The following is a 17,827-nucleotide window of genomic DNA, read 5'->3' on the forward strand; positions in this document are numbered from 1 at the left end:
TAACATTTTTTGTCTCAGTTAAACGTTTTAAGTTTTCACTTCTCTTTGTAGACTGCAGTGTTGCAGTGTTTCTGAGAAAAACATGGGGGAATGTTGTTTGCAGAGTTTTAAGTGCTGGGCTGGGCTGGACTAGTGCACTGCCTGTGTAATTGGCTGATTCTGATTGATTTCACCTGGCAGCTCTGCTAGTTCTCCTTGCTTAACTTCCTACTACTTCTTTTCCTTCCTTTTCCCTTTCTGCTTCCACAAGGAGGCAGTGCCGCGCACACAGGCTTACATGGACTTACACAGGCTTAGGCGGGTGCACATGCACACACACTGGCTTAGACAGCCTTACACAGGCTTACACGGGCGTACACACGTGCACACAGGCTTAGACGGGTTTACAGGTGCACACACGCGTGCACACAGTGTAAGCATCTTTGCAAGAAACTTTAGTGATAGCCACGGCGTACACCTTCAGTTTCTGGGTTTCAGTTCAGACAACTGTAGACACGCCTCTTCCAGTCCTGAGTAACTCACAGCAAACACATGCCACTCTGCTCCAATAAGCTTACAGTCTTTGATGCATACCCCCCTCATGATGTCACCTATCTTCTACTCTGTTACTCCCCTAATCCTACTCTTACACTCTAGGGACATGGTTCACATGGCAGGGAAAATTGGGATTCACTATCCTTATACTCATTTGCATAGGATTGCGTACTAATGCTTGGTTACATCTCTCAGACTGAGCTTCCCCCCTTAGCAACCACTACTCAGTAGCCATGTTGTCTTCAGCCTGCCATTCACCTGCATGGCAGATGAATATATTTAATAAAATGCCTATTTTTAGAATTTTTTTTTCCTGTTTTTTAAAGCGCCACACGTTTATGCGGCGCTGCGCTACTCTTAAACATTGAAGATCGGGGGAAAAAAATTTTTTTTTATTATTTTGCAACACATAATAATGCCAATGGCCTTATATTTGACCATTGGCATGCTTCCTCAACTGGATGCATCCTTTATTTGGAGTTGTCATAGCTCCGTTTTGCTATTTGCAGAACGGTACTCAGTTACCAATGGAGTGCATTTCTGCAAATAACACTACTCTTACTCGGACAGGTTAGTGTTTCCTAGATCGCAAATTTACCTCATTTGCATAGCTTTCAGCAGCAGATGAGGTAATTTGCATATCCTAACACTGTCCGTGCAAGAGTCGTTTTAGGAGCTCTCATGCATGCCCCTGCCGGCTTTTCCTGGATCGCTCGGCAGACATATTGGCTGTCTGGAGTCTTACTCTACTCTTAGACTCCGTGCAAGCCTTCGTGAATCTGACCCACTGTTTATACATGTCTGACAGCAAATATCTTATGTTCTATTTGTTTGTTGTTCTATTTGTCTTCTCCGTTTTGTGTCAGTCTAGCATTAGAAGGCTATGCAGAGGGTATCTGTCTTTTGGGGGTAGAGGTGTGGAAGCATGCTGCACAGAAATAAGACAGCAGCAGCTTGAAATATGACTGAAAGGCATTCATGCCTTAAGTTTAATCCTAACTCTAGAGGGGGACACAGACGAAGTAACTGTTTTGAGGTGGGGTGGTAAGTATTGTTACTATTCCCAGACATGATATACGTGTCCTTACAAACATTGCCTTCTCAGTTTGTGAACCAGTGTTTGTTTAGCTTTTTTTTGGGGAAAAAGTAGGATTTAATTTTGTTTCCATATGCATGATTTTTGTTCAGGACATCATCAGATCAAAGGTTTGGGAAAAAAGTTCTAAAATGCTCCTAGGAAAACCTAACTCCATGGTTTCAGAGTGCATAATAGCTCCCAGAAACCCAGCTTAATTTGGTTATTACAATATAGTTACGGTCAGTTAGGCTGTGCTAAAAGGATGCAGGAAAAAGCAAAGATCAATTTCTTTCCTTAATCATGGTTTTTGTTCAGGCTATTGTTGGATTAAAATGCATCTGAGAGCATCTAGAAATCTCATGACATCTGGAGGCCTTGTGGCCCCTGGCTTAATACCGTTATTTTCAGTGCAGTTATTAACATGTAGTCTTGGTCACTTCGTTTGTATTGAGAGGAAGCAGGATAAAGTAAATTTGAAGAATAAGACTGAATTTCTTTCTCTGATCATGTTTTTGTTCAGGCTAACATTGGACAAAAAAGTTAGTTAAACTCTAAAATGCACCTTAGAGAAATCTGGAAACCTCATGGCTTCTTGGGGCCTATCATGTCATGCGCCCCATCTTAATACAGTTATTTCCACTGTATTTATTACAGTGTAGTCTTGGTCAGTTAGGGTGTGCTGAAAGGATACAGGAAAAAAACAAGATGATGAGTAATAAAAACAAAAAAAAAACCCTCTAAAATGCACCTCAGAGCATTTAGAATCACTGTGGCTTTGGGGGCCTAGCAGCCCCCTGACTCCTGGCTTAATTAATTTGCTTTCTCTACAGTTATCAGAGCGCAATCTTGCCCAGATATAATATGTTGAATGAATGAATGACTGAATAACTAAAGGAAAATTTTGAAATATAAATCAAACTGTAATACGTTGTTCTAGTGACATCTAGGTAACCTCACATACTGGAATAAAATCAGATTATGTTGAAAAAGAACTATATCAACCAGATCCAAAAAAGGCACTGGGAAGAGATGGAATCAGTAATAAAGACCTGATAACACTTCAGTAAGAATTTACATTACCATTATATCTATTATTTACTAGGTTGTATAAATATGGGGAGATTCCTCAAAACTGGAGGCATGCACTTATTAAACCTGTTTTTATGGGAAAGGGGAGTAGGACAAACCCAGAGTCATTCAGATTCTTAAGTCTAATTTCATGTTCTGGAAAATAATGGAGAAGGCAAATATTACATAAGTTATTGTCAGAATTGGAAAGGTTGGGACTTGAAACTATATATCTGCATGCATATTTTGAAAATAGATCTATTACCACCTTTAACATGATGTTCTATAACAACATAATAACAGCTATGAATGAAAAATTGTGCTGTGATATCATTTATATAGATTTAACTTCAGCATTTGACAGAGTCATACACAAAACACTGATCAATTAGAACAACTAGGTGTTGATTTCCTCTATATAAGATGGATAGCTGCATCTCTTACAAATAGAACATGGCAAGTATCATACAGCAACTGGACAGGAGAAATTCCTGGCTACAGTCAGGGTGTCCTACAGGGCTCTGTCCTGGGCCCTTACTTGTTTAGAGTTTTATCATTCAGATCTATATTTTCGTTTGAGGTGTTCTACATTCTGTATGCAGATGACCTGAAATTGTCTAAACTGATTACATGTGTTACAGATAGGCATGTCTGCAAATGAACTTGACTAAACTGACCATTTGGGCACAGGAGAATAATATGCTGATAAATACATCAAAAACTAAGCATATGAGATTTGGGAGACATAAATTGAAAGGTGAATATTTAATACAGCACACAGTGATTGAAACTGTAGATTCATTTAAGGACCTGAATAGATCCAGCTTTGAGTTTTTCTACTCATATCAACCAATTGGTTAATGGTAGTTATACTACTATAGGAAGATTCTGTAAGAATGAGGACCGGACCAACTGGTTCTCTGACAGAGCAGCTGATGCATGGAACAGACTACCAAATTACTTTAAAGCAAGTACCAGTTTAGGTATTTTAAGAACAGAATAGGTACTTATTATGGGAACAATGTTTTGGTATATTGGCAGGCTAGAAGAGCATTAATGCCCGTGTTTGAAATACTTGTATGTATATATGTCTGTAAACTGTGAGAAAAAGGGAGCTTTTTCATTTAGGGCACTAGTTTATCTAGGCCCAGCCCTGACTGTAACAATGAACCTCAGGATGAATATTGGTAGTGGTTATGATAAAAGGAGTTGCAGCCTGTTATTTATGTTCTAGCTGACGGTAAGGCTATATTTTTCTGATGCCGATGTACTGAGCAGGCTACTTGTTTCAGTAAAGTGGACAGACTTGGACATGCCTTGCCAGATACTGCCATTAGATGTTATGGACAATGCACAAGTGTATACTGATCAAATTAAAAAAATGGACTTCGAGAGATATAACTTTGTTATAAGTGCAGATGGCCTAAAGTAACTGAGCCAAAGTGTTGGCTGCATTATTACAGAAGATTATTCCCAATACTCTTTTAATAGTAAAATTGTTGAAATAAAAATAATACCGATTGTGTTAAGAAAAATATCCAACGGAGTTAATTTTGGGGTGATAAATGCAATTTTGGTAGCACTTACTATTTTAGTCTCCAATAACTGTTAAATGGAAAGGCTGAAGTGAGGGCTGCTAATAGGAAGTCCCATGATGGGCCAGCTAGGAGCCAGTCATCCAGGCAGAATATTCAGAATTCCATTTCCTTCAAGGCCTCTGTGACTGTGATGAGCATCTCGGTAAACACTCCGAGTACAACCAAGACCAAATGAATGTCCTTTAGATGGAAAGCCTTGCTGTCACAGACCAACGGAAGGAGCCTTTCATGAAGATGTACAGTAACTGTGTCATAATGCAGCCACCATAATCAGTGACACCAATCAGGTGCACTGTAGAAGGCGCATGATTGCCTGGAGAGTCGCCATCTGCAATTTGAAGTCCTGGATACGTGCATGTGTCCAGCAGGTCTAGGAAAGGTAGAAATCTTCTATTGTTTATGGAACAAGGAAAAGGCTGGAATGAAATCCCTTTTTCTAAGCTAGATGCATACATACATACAGGGATGGAGCCCTGAATGTAACAGTGAGAAAATAGGTTCAGCTAGGGAAGCTGGATATGAGAGAAGCAGGCCAGGGAGCATGAATAGCTGGAGTCAGCTGTTCTGTTACAGGTGGACAGAGCAGGTTCAGCCTGCTGCATGAATGCTGCCTTGTTCAGGTGAGGGATACAGTGCCATCCAGCAGGGTTAACTCACTCAAGCCTATAACACCATTTTTGTATACCACCAGTTCACACCCATACCTCCTTATGGCATCCAGAATGTTGTGGGTCTGGCTTCTTTAATGTAAGTGACTTATCAGCTAATACTAGGCAGTATTAAAGAGGGAATGAGTTAACTAACAAAAGTGACACCGAGACTGTTAGTCTAAAACGTCCTGCAGAGGAGAAATTAATTTTGTCTGTTATTACTCATTTTCATAACTGAGAGGCCTACATTTCTTTGAGTTGTATGGTGTGAAACACCAATGTAATAGGTAGGATAATTCACTGTCAGTGCTGGTTTATATCACACTATACTGGTATTTTTTTGTTAGTAATCATGGAAAATAAGAAATATTTCCATAGGTAATTAAAACTTCAAAAAACAAGTGACTTACATGTTGCATGACATTAAGTGAAACCTTAGATGTTGTTGAAGAAAACTTTCTTTGATTCTTCTATTATAAGTTGCACATCTTGAGAGATGTCCAACATTATTTATTTTGCTAACTACATTAATTAAGCATATGCTTTCATATTTTTGTAAATATCCTCCTAAAGATGCACTTACAGAGGAATTTCTTGTTGTCGTGTGAAAGCTTGTTTGGTTAACAAAAATGTTTAAGCAATATCTGTCTAGGTTTTACAATTTTCAAGATATGAAATTTTACCAAAATATAATTTGTAGGTTGTGTGTAGTATATTACAGTACTTATGATAACGACTATGAATGCACTGACTATTAGTCACTATAAAGAATACTTCTCACTGAAAGTGTTGCTATTTTCTACAGTTTTAATAGCCTTTATTGTTCACAAAATAATTGCAGTTGTTTATCTTATACTCTAAGTTTATTTTTCAGAAAATTCTATGGAATGCATAATGTGTTTTGGTGGCTACAGGTGTGGCATTTCAAACCACATAGGTGGCTGGTCAGGCTCTCATGTTAAGCAGTGTACAACACTACGACTGTATTTGATATGTGAGTGGAAGTGAGTGCACACTATGTGTTACAGCCTTCAAGCTTCTTGAAGGCCAGTAAGTCATAACCTTGACAAGAGAACCTGTGAACCTAAATTATACCATGACCCCCTATTAATATTCCAAAACATGCATGCTGATTGGCCAGCGTGCACATTGTAAATCGACTTATACTAATGGAAAAAGGTCTGGTCGCCCGGACTTTTTCCATTAGTATAAGTCTTTTTTTAAAACATTGTCTCGCTATGTTAAAAGAGTTTAACATAGCGACACAGGTTTAAAAAAAACAACGGAGATCTCCGTTGCTTTTTTTTAAAGCTGTCTTGCTATGTTAAACTCCTTTAACATAGCAACACAGTGTGTAAAAAGCAACGGAGATCTTGCTTTCTCCGTTGCTTTTTAAACCTTGCTATGTTAAATGGGTTTAACATAGAGACAGCTTTAAAATAAGCAGCGGAGATCTCCGCTGCTTATTTTAAAGCCGTCTCGCTATGTTAAACCCATTTAACATAGCGAGACAGGTTTAAAAAGCAACGGAGAAAGCAAGATCTCCGTTTTTATTGTTTGTTATGTTAAATGGGTTTAACATAGCGAGACAACTTTAAAATAAGCAACGGACATCTCCGCTGCTTATTTTAAAGCTGTCTCGCCATGTTAAATCCATTTAACATAGCGAACAGTAAAAAGCAATGGAGATCTTGCTTTCTCCATTGCTTTGGCCACAGCTCTGATGTACTGCGAGGCATGCGCAGTACATCAGAACTGCCGCTGATGCCAGACAGCCGCGAAGGGCAGCAAGGAGGTATTATACAATGCCATTATTTAAGAAAAGTAATTGTTTTTTCTTAAATAATGTCATAGATAGCAATAACTCACTTCTGGGTGTGGGTAATGCAGGATTTACCCATGGTTGTCTTTGTTTGGTTCCTCGGGCTTCGCCCTCGGGACCAAACCACGCCAACCATGGTTAAATCCCGCATTACCCACACCCAGGCGTGGGTTATTGCTATAATATCTAACAAGTTGCCTTCAAATTGTTTTAACACAGCAAAAAATGGTAATTCACTGCAGTAGTAGAACCAGTACAGATAAATAAATTCGTTATCCGATAGCACCAGTCACAAAAGTATACATCCAGTACATTAATGACTTTGCTCAGAGGCAAAACTACTGTAAAATACCCAGACACCACATGCAGCTCTGAGCAGCTAGCCCATCCCATTTCAGTAATTCTACCACACTGTCCATATCACCCCAAATATGTTGTTGGGTGGTCATCACGTGATGTTTTAAATGTCCTTAATTATGGTTTGCAGGAACACATTCTCTGTCTCTCTCTCTCTTCCTCTCTGTCACAAAGACTCTCTTCACCAAAAAAGAAAAGCCAGTACATTGTCTCTGAATGCTACAGAGTAACTCACACAGAATGCCTTTACTATGAACAGCTTTTGGTTAAATTTCCAAAATGAATCACCTACCAAATTACCTTTCTATCAAAACAGTAGCCTTGCACTACTTTTGACCTTTTACATTTACCTTACTAGCAAAAATAGCCTATATACTTGTCCACTCCTTCTCTGTGTTTTGTCCCTTAATGCTGAACTTGTCAGTTCTTGAACTCATCCCCTGGTGAGAGTTATCTGAAACAATCTGCATCTTTTGCTCAGTAAGCTCTCAGTCTTCTGTTTCTTATTATTAATGTGTCTGTTGCTGAAACTATCCTCACAGTTATTTTAAAATGAACCCGATTTCTACCTAGTTCTGTATCATCACTAATGTTATGCTTTAAAAGTGTTGTACCCAAATCAATGCTTCAGTCACCTGAAGTTTGCCTGTTTTCAGTCGTGTGAATACCATTCAGCCATCATCTCCTTCCCTAACTTTTATTTTTCTCTTTTTCTGAACTCGCTCTAATTTCTAGAAACATCATTCTTACTCGTATGCAACTAACGATCCCACACAGCTGGATACGCTCTTCTCTAATGAGTGCACCATCTCAAATACCAGGTTTACTCCTGTCCAGTTTTGCAAATGTTATGCCGTGTTACTTGTTGTGTAGATAGTGTGATATTATCCTTGCTACTACTGCTTAAACATGGTGTTATATCACTTTATTCAATACTTATTACAAAATGAATACATTACTTCTGCAACTCTCTATTGAAATGTTGGCATTCAAAAACACCAAGTGCTGACATGCAGAAAAAAAGACCGAAAATGTGGGGAAGAGCAAATGTCGAATAGCGCTGTTGTCCTTTAAATTCGTTTTTTTACAGAAGGGGCGAGCCCCTCTACCCCTCTGAACTGTTTTATACTAACTTTGACATTGTCATACTTCAAAGAAAACAGAATATTGGTCAAAATAGTCACTGTAACATGTCCTGATATTTCAAATGGTTACCTGCTGACTTCTCCTATGAGTGTTTAGGATGTCCTTACAGTGCTGTTTGCTTATTCTAAATGGCACCTCCAGATATCTACCCTAAGTTGAAATGTTTAAGTTGAGACATTACAGTTCTGCTTCCTGGCAAAAGTGATGCTGCCAGCAAAGGCATACTTAAAAAATAACCAGAAGCAATGCAAATAGTTTTACACAAGATATTTTTCACAGCAACTTCTACATGCTCTCAGTATCAGCACCTTTACCTCAGTAGGATTTACCAAACACAGGATTCAAACAGTGTTCGCAAAATTTCAGTGAGGTTGAACAGTTCAAGAAGATATTTGATGGTACGAACTTAATAAAATGTAGTAAATGTAAGACATGCATGAAAAAAAAAGTTATCCAATTTTATTAATGCTAACCTTTAGGGGGCATAGGACTTTCACAGGGTAATACTAGTTTCATTTATAGTGGTACAGTAACAATGTTGCATATAGTGGTACAGTAACAATGTTGCATATAGTGGTACAGTAACAAGGTTGCATATAGTGGTACAGTAACAAAGTTGCATATAGTGGTACAGTAACAAGGTTGCATTTACCTTTTTTGCTTCAAACACCCAATGACTTTTCCCATCTTCATCAATTTGGTTCCTCCATTGCAAACCAACCAAGAGTCTTCCAGTTACATTCTGGGTATAACATAAGCAGCAGTGAAGGTTGGATTTAAATACAACAATAAACAAGATCAGCATTTGGAAAATATTTTAAAACACCACAGAGACAACTGATCAATAGTATTTTAACATCATTCAAGAAACAGATTCTGTGAAGCTGAAAAATTCAAGGTTTTGTGAAATTGTTCAAATAAGATGAGAAACATATTTAAAATTCTAAAAAAAGAATTTATATTTAGTTGTATCAGATGCATCATAAAAAGAATTCCATCATATGTAATGTTATTTCTACCAAGTGTTTCACTAATGCTTAACTATTTCAGTTGTATCTAATGATGTTTAATGGAGTGTGGAATTTAAATAAATAATATACCACTGGTGACAGTGAGTCACCATTAAAACTGCTTCCCGAGTGAATTTCACTTCTGTCTCACTTTGATTTGTTAAGGTCAAATTATAAATATACACAAATATAGAGCAAATCCTCTGGTCAGGCATTGCTAAAATCAAAAAGGGAATGGTTAACGCTGGTTCTTATCACAGAGTCAAACCTAAGACCATCAGCGTGTTGCGCTGGAGTCACTGGTACTGGCCTGACAATGCCCTCTGGACAGATAGGTGTTCAATTTTCTCTTAAAGGTTTTATCCTTTCAGCTAGGAAGCCCACAGCATAGTGATTAAGGTAAAATTACAAAGTTTGATTGGTTAATTACATATTTTTATTTGGGGGGGGCATAGTCGCCTCACAGTTAGACGTTGCCCGTTCGATTCTCAGTTAGAGCGTCTACTATGCGACATGCGTGAATGGGCATTCCTTCGTTGAAGGTTGTGCGTTAGGCCCGGCAAGCCAGCACGTAAGACTCTACTGCCAATCATTAGCGGACCGGAGTTCCGCTGTGGCGACCCCTAACCGGGAAAAGCCAAAAGACACACACACACACTCATTCAAGTACACTCTAATGACTAGTTTTCTATAATAGGTAAATAAGACAGCAGAAAACAAATCTTGCTTTGAAACACAGTAAGGAGTCCGAACTTGAGCAGGTATTTACCTATCTGAAATATAGCACCCAGCTTGTTCTGTAAAGGAGGAAGAGATGTGACTATACAAAAATACAAAGAAATATAGTAACTATAAGCAATATTGTTTCTTCAAATTCTTTCTTTGTTTTTTTTTTCTTTTCACAAAGTCAGGAATATGTTTTTTTCTTTTTTTTTTTTTTTTTTTAAATTAAACCATCAGCCCTTGATAATCATCTGGATACCTAGAGACCAAAATGTTACTAGTTTAACAGCTAAGTAGTATTTCTAGACATTTTCAGTGACTTATTGGGGAATGTAATGTTGTATCTGGCTACTAATGCCAATGAAATTTAATGCCATGTGAAAAGGCAAGTAATACCCACTAGCAGACCATGCATGCTTGCAGAAGTGCTCATTTTCAACAACCCTCGATAACCTTCACATGAGATATTAATCCGAGGTCCACCCTGTCTGCTTTGGTGGCAGCTCAAGCTAATGAAAGCATCCACTCACACTTACCAAGAATAGCAAAGATGGCTTATTTAACATCTCATCAAATAACTGAAGTACAAATTAGTCATATATTCTTTCTATGCAAACCGCATGTCAAAAACATTAGTACACAAATCTTACATATAGGAAAAGAAATTAGAAAAATAAAAGGAAATCTACATGCTACCATATTATTCCATTACTTATTATATAATTTTCACAAAGGCACTACCCGCATGTACCACGTAGATATGACTACCGTAACTTCTTCTCCTATTGTCAAATCATTTTACTTTTGTTGTGTAATCCAAATATAATGCTTTTCAAGGACATCTTCCTCAGTTTGTTATATCCGGAAATGTTACACCACTTTCCAAATTATGTTATGATTTTACATTTTAAGAAGGCATGTTCTAAAACGTCTATGCACTTTAGATATCGTTGCATTCGACACATTCTCTCTTCATATATCTCACATTAAATGTACCCTTTGAGTGGTACCTCTCTGTTCTCCATTCTCCGTACAATTTTTTTCACTTCACGTTCATGTGTCTTATGCGAAGTGTCCTGCACTGTTCTAAGGTTTGCCTCCCAATGGAGTTTCATGATTTCAGTGCAGTTCTGTTTTTCACATTTTGCAGTATCACCACTTGTTATCCATTTTTTTAGCCTAATTAACAAATCCTTTATTTCACTGGGATATTTTTACTCCTTGATACTTCCGCATCTAGACACTACCAAGGCTTTCGATGTCCTGTTTTTTACAGTTCCTGTAGCATCTTCAGTTTCATTTACTTCCACAGATAAACTCTTTAATAATAGTAATATTTAATTTATTTTATTTATAAATATTTAATAACTACTATTTTATCCACTCTGTTCTTTACCTCGTTCATAATGCTCCCTTTTCAATTTGGTTCAGACCACTTTCTCCAAATTCTGTCAAATATCATTCACATAACTTGTATTCCTAAACCCACCGCAAATGTATCTGCCACAAGCCTATCTGATCCTATAAATGCTGTCTTTATTGAATATACATGTACAACTATTTTATTTATTTTTGTTGACTAGTTTATTTGCCTGATTTACAAATAAAATACACTTCACCCGCATCCTTGGAAATACTAAAAAAGTAATCAAGTTATTTTAGACTACCATACAATTAAACAAAATATAATAGGTTCATAGTTACATACTGGGCTAACAATCACCATGGCCTTTATAAACCTAGCTGTGCAATCCAACCCAACTGTGTTCCAATGCATCATGGGTATTTTTAGCACGGGTATGTTAGTTAAGCAGTTTCTAGAGGTTATGTGGAAGTGAGATAATTATAAAGAATATAAAGCAAAGATTTGTCATGGAAGTATCATTACAGATGAGTGAAAAAAGGATAAAGTAAGACTGCATTTGGTGTTTGGTTTTGTGGTAGGAGAGTGATATTAATTGGTCAACGTACTTGGGGTGATACTCTGTCACTCTAATGGAGAGAGTAGATATACTTTGAGTTTGCAGTGTACTGCAAAGTACATTAAAAGGGTAAAAGGTAAATGTTAGGGAGGAGTTAATTAATAAATAAGACAGTTTTGTAGATTGGTATGGAGTTGTCATACATGGAAAATAGGCTTTATGGGGTTGTCTTGGATGATTGCTGATACTTTAAAGTAATAAAAGGCAGACCTTTTTTTCCAAGAAGTCTGTTAAAATGGATCCCTATCAGATGATCAAGTTTTTAGAAACTTGAAATTCATATGGTTGAAACCATATGATTGAGTTTTCGAAAACTCAATGGTTTTGAATGGAGATTGCAGTACAGTGCAGAGTATACAGAGTATGCAGATAAAGAGGTTGGCAAAGAAGAAGTGGGACTGTCGGAGAGATGAAGAAAGTAGACAGGAGTATAAGGAGATAAAGTGCATGACAAAGAGACAGGTGGCAAAGGCTAAGGATAAGGCGTATGAAGAGTTGTATGAAAGGTTGGACACTAAGGAGGGAGAAAATGACCTGTACCGATTGGCTAGACAGAGGGGCCGAGCTAGTAAAGATGTGCAGCAGGTAAAGGTGATAAAAGATAATGAGGGAAACATACTCACAAGTGAGGAGTGTATGTTGAGCAGATGGAGAGAGTACTTTGAGGGGTTGATGAATGACGAGAATGAGAGGGAGAGAAGGTTGGATGATGTGTGGATAGTAAATCATGAAGTGCAGTGGATTAGCAAGGAGGAAGTAAGGATAGCTATGAAGAGGATGAAGAATGGAAAGGCTGTTGGTCCAGATGATATACCTGTGGAAGCATGGAGGTGTTTAGGTGAAATAACAGTGGAGTTTTTAACCAGATTGTTTAATGAAATTTTGGAAAGTGAGAGGATGCCTGAGGAATGGAAAAAAAGTGTTTTGGTACCGATTTTTAAGAATAAGGGTGATGTGCAGAGCTGTAGTAACTACAGAGGGATTGAATTGATCAGTCACAGCATGAAGTTATGGGAAAGAGTAGTGGAAGCAAGGTTAAGAAGGGAGGTGATGATTAGTGATCAGCAGTATGGTTTCATGCCAGAAAAGAGCACTACAGATGCAATGTTTGCCCTGAGAGTGTTGATGGAGAAGTACAGAGAATGTCAGAAGGAGTTGCATTGTGTTTTTGTAGACTTAGAGAAAGCATATGACAGGGTGCCTAGAGAGGAGTTGTGGTATTGTATGAGGAAGTCAGGAGTGTCAGAGAAGTATGTAAGAGTGGTACAGGATATGTGCGAGGGTAGTGTGACAGCTGTGAGGTCTGCGGTGGGAGTGACAGATGCGTTTAAGGTGGTGGTGGGATTACCTCAAGGATCAGCTCTGAGCCCTTTCTTATTTGCAATGGTGATGGACAGGTTGACAGACGAGATCAGACAGGAGTCCCCGTGGACTATGATGTTTGCAGATGACACTGTGATCTGTAGTGAGAGTAGGGAACAGGTGGAGGAGACACTGGAGAGATGGAGATATGCTCTAGAGAGAAGAGGAATGAAGGTCAGCAGGACTAAGACAGAATATGTGTGTGTGAATGAGAGGGAGGATAGAGGAATGGTGAGGATGCAAGGAGTAGAGGTGGCGAAGGTGGATGAGTTTAAATACTTGGGATCAATAGTTCAGAGTAATGGTGAGTGTGGAAGAGAGGTGAAGAAGAGAGTACAGGCAGGATGGAGTGGGTGGAGAAAAGTGTCAGGAGTGATTTGTGACAGACAAGTACCAGTAAGAGTGAAAGGGAAGGTCTACAAGAGGGTAGTGAGACCAGCTATGAGATATGGTTGGCGAGAGTGGCATTGACAAGACGGCAGGAGTCAGAGCTGGATGTGGCAGAGTTAAAGATGTTAAGATTTGCACTGGGTGTGACAAGGGTGGACAGGATTAGGAATATGTATATTAGAGGGTCAGCCCAGGTTGGAAGGTTTGGAGACAAAGCCAGAGAGGCAGAATTATGTTGCTTTGGACATGTACTGAGGAGGGATGCTGAGTATATTGGGAAAAAGATGCTAAGGATGAAGCTACCAGGTAACAGGAAAAGAGGAAGGCCTAAGATAAGGTTTATGGATGTGGTGAGAGAGGACATGTAGGTGGTTGGTGTGACAGAGCAAGATGTAGAGGAGATGAAGAAATGGAAACAGGAGATCCGCTGTGGCGACCCCTAACGGGAACAGCCGAAAGAAGATGATGATTGCAGTACAGTGCAGATCAGGAAATGTACCCTTTTCCTCACAGTAGTGTGATCTCTGAGTTGGTATATATAAATTTCAGGGGGTATAGGGGATGCAGGGGGCAAAGGTAGATTTTTGTGTTTTTTTTTTTTTATTTTTGATGTTAGGGTTTTTGGAAACTTGATGATATGGTCCTAACCCTATGACTTTCAGTTTCTGAAAACGTGATCATCTGATGGGGATCTGTTAAAATACTCCTAAATGTACTTTATGTGGAGTTGCTATGAATCGCGCTTTCTAGTGTGTCTCATAGTTTAGGGCAAGAATTGTCACTGCATTGTCTGCAAAGGTTAGAACTGGGGCAAGTCTGGCTAACAGAGAAGCATTGTTAGCTGTGAATCTAATTTTCAGTATCTACTTTCCTCCTACAAATACCTCAAAGACACCGGACCTGGCAGCAGACAAGGTGGGGGGGGGGTCACTCTCATTCTTTATAAAAACAACCACACACCCACTATCACTGCACCAGCAAATGCCTCCTCAGATACTGAACCCAACTGCACCCTTCTAAAACGTCCCTCCCAGAAGGTCAGTCACCTTCTAATAGGAGTCGTCTCTCCAGGCTATCTTAAGAAATTGAAATCCCTTATTCTTACTATCACCTCAGAAACTGAAACTCTACAAAAATTATTATAGCTGATTTTAACCTGAACTACCTAGGTCCCCTGAGCAATGAGATCGCCGAATTCCTAGCCAATATCATTCTTATATGATTAGTCAATGATGCTAATTCTCCAAATCTCTAAACCAACAATCACACCCTCCTGGGCTTATTAATCATTAACAAACCTATCCTCATCTCCAGTACCTCTGTTCTTCCACTCTCAGTCAGCGACTACTGCCCAGTAACCTCCAAATTATCTATTAGTCACCAAAATTGGTCCCCCAGCTTACATCTCTACATAACCTAGATAAGCAAGTCATGTGTAGGCACAATACCGACTACTTCAAAATTAAGTGACTTGCTCTTCTAGGCAAACCCAAATATTTTTGGCAGGAAGTAAATTTTCTCACAGGGCATAAATGCACTGATCCCACCTCCTCTCCTGTCACCAACCAGACCACTCAAGGCCAACTTTCAGCCTTTGACTTTCTCAAAGAATTCAGCCACCTCCCTAGTACCACAACTTTGACCCCCCCCCCAAACTCACCTAACCCCCTCCTTATATCCCCCTCTTCTATTTTAAGAAAATTACCCAAAAAGAACTTTCTCCCCTTCTAGCAAACATACCCTGGATGCATCCCTGGTGCAGACAACCTACTCGCTGTGCAAACACTTCCTTGCCAAACCTCTTCTACCTTGTCAGACGTATGGAAACCTGCTTTTCTCATACAGCCTTAGCCAGTAAATACCTCCCACTTCTGAATGATCTCCATCCTCATTACAGTTGGGAAAATACTTACAAAATAAATTTACAGCCAACTGTCCACTTATATCCAACAATACCACCTCCTCACTCTTCAACGGCATGGATTCTGGGCTAGCCAGAGCACAATGACAGCACAATGGTCACTTACAGACGATATCCTTCTCAACATGGATAAAGGAAACTTTTCAAGAGTTCTCTTCATTGACCTCACCAAAGCTTTTGATGTAATTGACCACTTCCTGCTCCTACATTCCCTCCAAGAAATAATGGTTTGCTCCAACACTGTCACCTTGTTCCAACATTTCTTAATAAACAGGTATTTCACAGTCAAATTAGGCCCATCCCTATCACCACTGGCTCACCTTACCAGAGGAGTGCCCCAAGGATCCATACTTGCCCCTCTTTTGTTTTCAGTCTTTATTAAACTGCCCTCTGACCTCCCTGACCTTCATGTCACCCCTCATGCAGATGAGCTGGTTATTCTTTGATCCAGCCTCTCACTTTCAACTATTCAAACCCGGCTTCAGCCTGGCCTTCGCTCCCTTAATCCTTGACCAAACATCCATATGCTACACCTAAACACCTCTTTAAAAAAGTATGATATTTGGAACCCAACAAAAGCTGAAAAAACTCCTAAAAATCAACTTCACAGATCTCTATGCTTGCCCAACAGAAACAACCGCATCCTTTAAATGCTTAGTTTTATAGATAGACCAGTCACTTGACTTCCAAAGCCACAATGAAAACACCAGGAAAAGATCAGTTCTGTTTTATTCTGGTCCTCGATTTCTGTTCCGACCAGCTAGAACTGCAAATTGCAAAGGAGTTTTCCTTACTCATCTTGAATACAGGCTTCCCATTCATAGCCACAGCCTCATATACTCATAGAACTCATATACTCGGCAGTCCATTGAAAACGAAATCTGCTGATTCATTTCCAATTCCTCTCCTCAGGAACACCACTACATCACCTTCTTGAAGGCCAAATGGCTCTCAGTCCCCTACAGAGCTGAGCTACTCCTGAGGCCTCTTGTTTTCAAACTACTTCAGCCAGGTAACTTTCCATCTCCTGCAACCAAACTGCACAATAAAACTATCCCCTACAACTTCCGCAACCTCTCCCAATTAACTCTGCTCACTCCAGACACCCCAAACCAAACTGCACTGTAATGACTGCTCTTTCTCCATTCTTGCACCCAAACTCAGGCAATCCCCCCCCTCCCATCTTAAAGAAATCTCCTCTTTCCCCACCTTCAAAGCTCAGCTCAAAAGACAAGTTCATGACAAATCTGACTGCAAGTACTTTACCACTAGACAGATAACCTAACTCCTCGTCTCCCACATCACTTCTACTTTGATCCTCTCTTTTCAGCCGCTACTTTCCTCTCATATTTACTACTAAAATTAATTCACATTTGATTTTCTACTCTGTTAATAATAGTTACACATCGTATCATTTGTACATAAGATTATCTATCTTCTTTGATTGCTCTGTGTTTGTGCATTTGTTCTATTTTCAGTTTTGTGAATCCCTTCACTCAGGCCAAGCCTGCAAATGGTCTATAGTTATCAGAGTACTACCCCAATAAACAAACTAAAATTAAATAAATAAAATAATTCTTAGCTGGTATGGTACATCTGTGATAACTAGTCTGTGAGAAGGGGAATGTATATTAATATAAAGTATCTTATGGATAAGGCTTATTTGGAGGAGGTGTGCACATTCTTTTACACGTAAGGAACTAGTTATATACGTGTGTTTTACAGCTACTAACATGCTAAATTTTTTACAAATCCCTCCCAATTCATTTCTGCTGTCACATATTTAACAGATATTATTTCTAAGGTCTTAATCCTTTATCAGTGCATTCAATACCCTCTATATCCCTTTGTATTCCTTTCAGCCAATGCATTATTAAACAGTAGGTGATTGCTGAAATTGTTGAAAAGAACTGCTACTGCAGTCTCCAGAACAACTGAACTGCAAGTGTAATAAATAAAGGCAGAGGCTGAGATTCTAGAACATGACAATATTCTCTGTTGTCTGAAACACAGACATTTTGCATTTAGTGTGTGGTGTGTGTGTGTGTGTGTGTGTGTGTGTGTGTGTGTGTGTGTGTGTGTGTGTGTGTATCTGCCTATCTCTCTCTATATATTAATATATATTTACGGAGCTACTTTAGAAGACTGAAATTCCACTTACCCGACTTTCATAATGCAGAGATGAA

General features: G+C 39.0%; 1 protein-coding gene across 1 annotated transcript in view; it reads right to left on the reverse strand.

Annotated features, from left to right (window-relative positions):
* The window catches only part of TVP23A (trans-golgi network vesicle protein 23 homolog A), a 504,754-nt gene that overhangs the window by 355,187 nt on the left and 131,740 nt on the right, over window positions 1-17,827 (reverse strand). The window contains exon 3 of the mRNA XM_044089139.1: window positions 8,906-8,995. Coding sequence (XP_043945074.1) covers window positions 8,906-8,995 — 90 coding nt within the window. The remainder of the gene's footprint in view (window positions 1-8,905; window positions 8,996-17,827) is intronic.

Source organism: Protopterus annectens, chromosome 12.part0, assembly GCF_019279795.1.
Source record: "Protopterus annectens isolate FY-2018-M chromosome 12.part0, PAN1.0, whole genome shotgun sequence".
NCBI classification, from domain to species: domain Eukaryota; kingdom Metazoa; phylum Chordata; order Ceratodontiformes; family Protopteridae; genus Protopterus; species Protopterus annectens.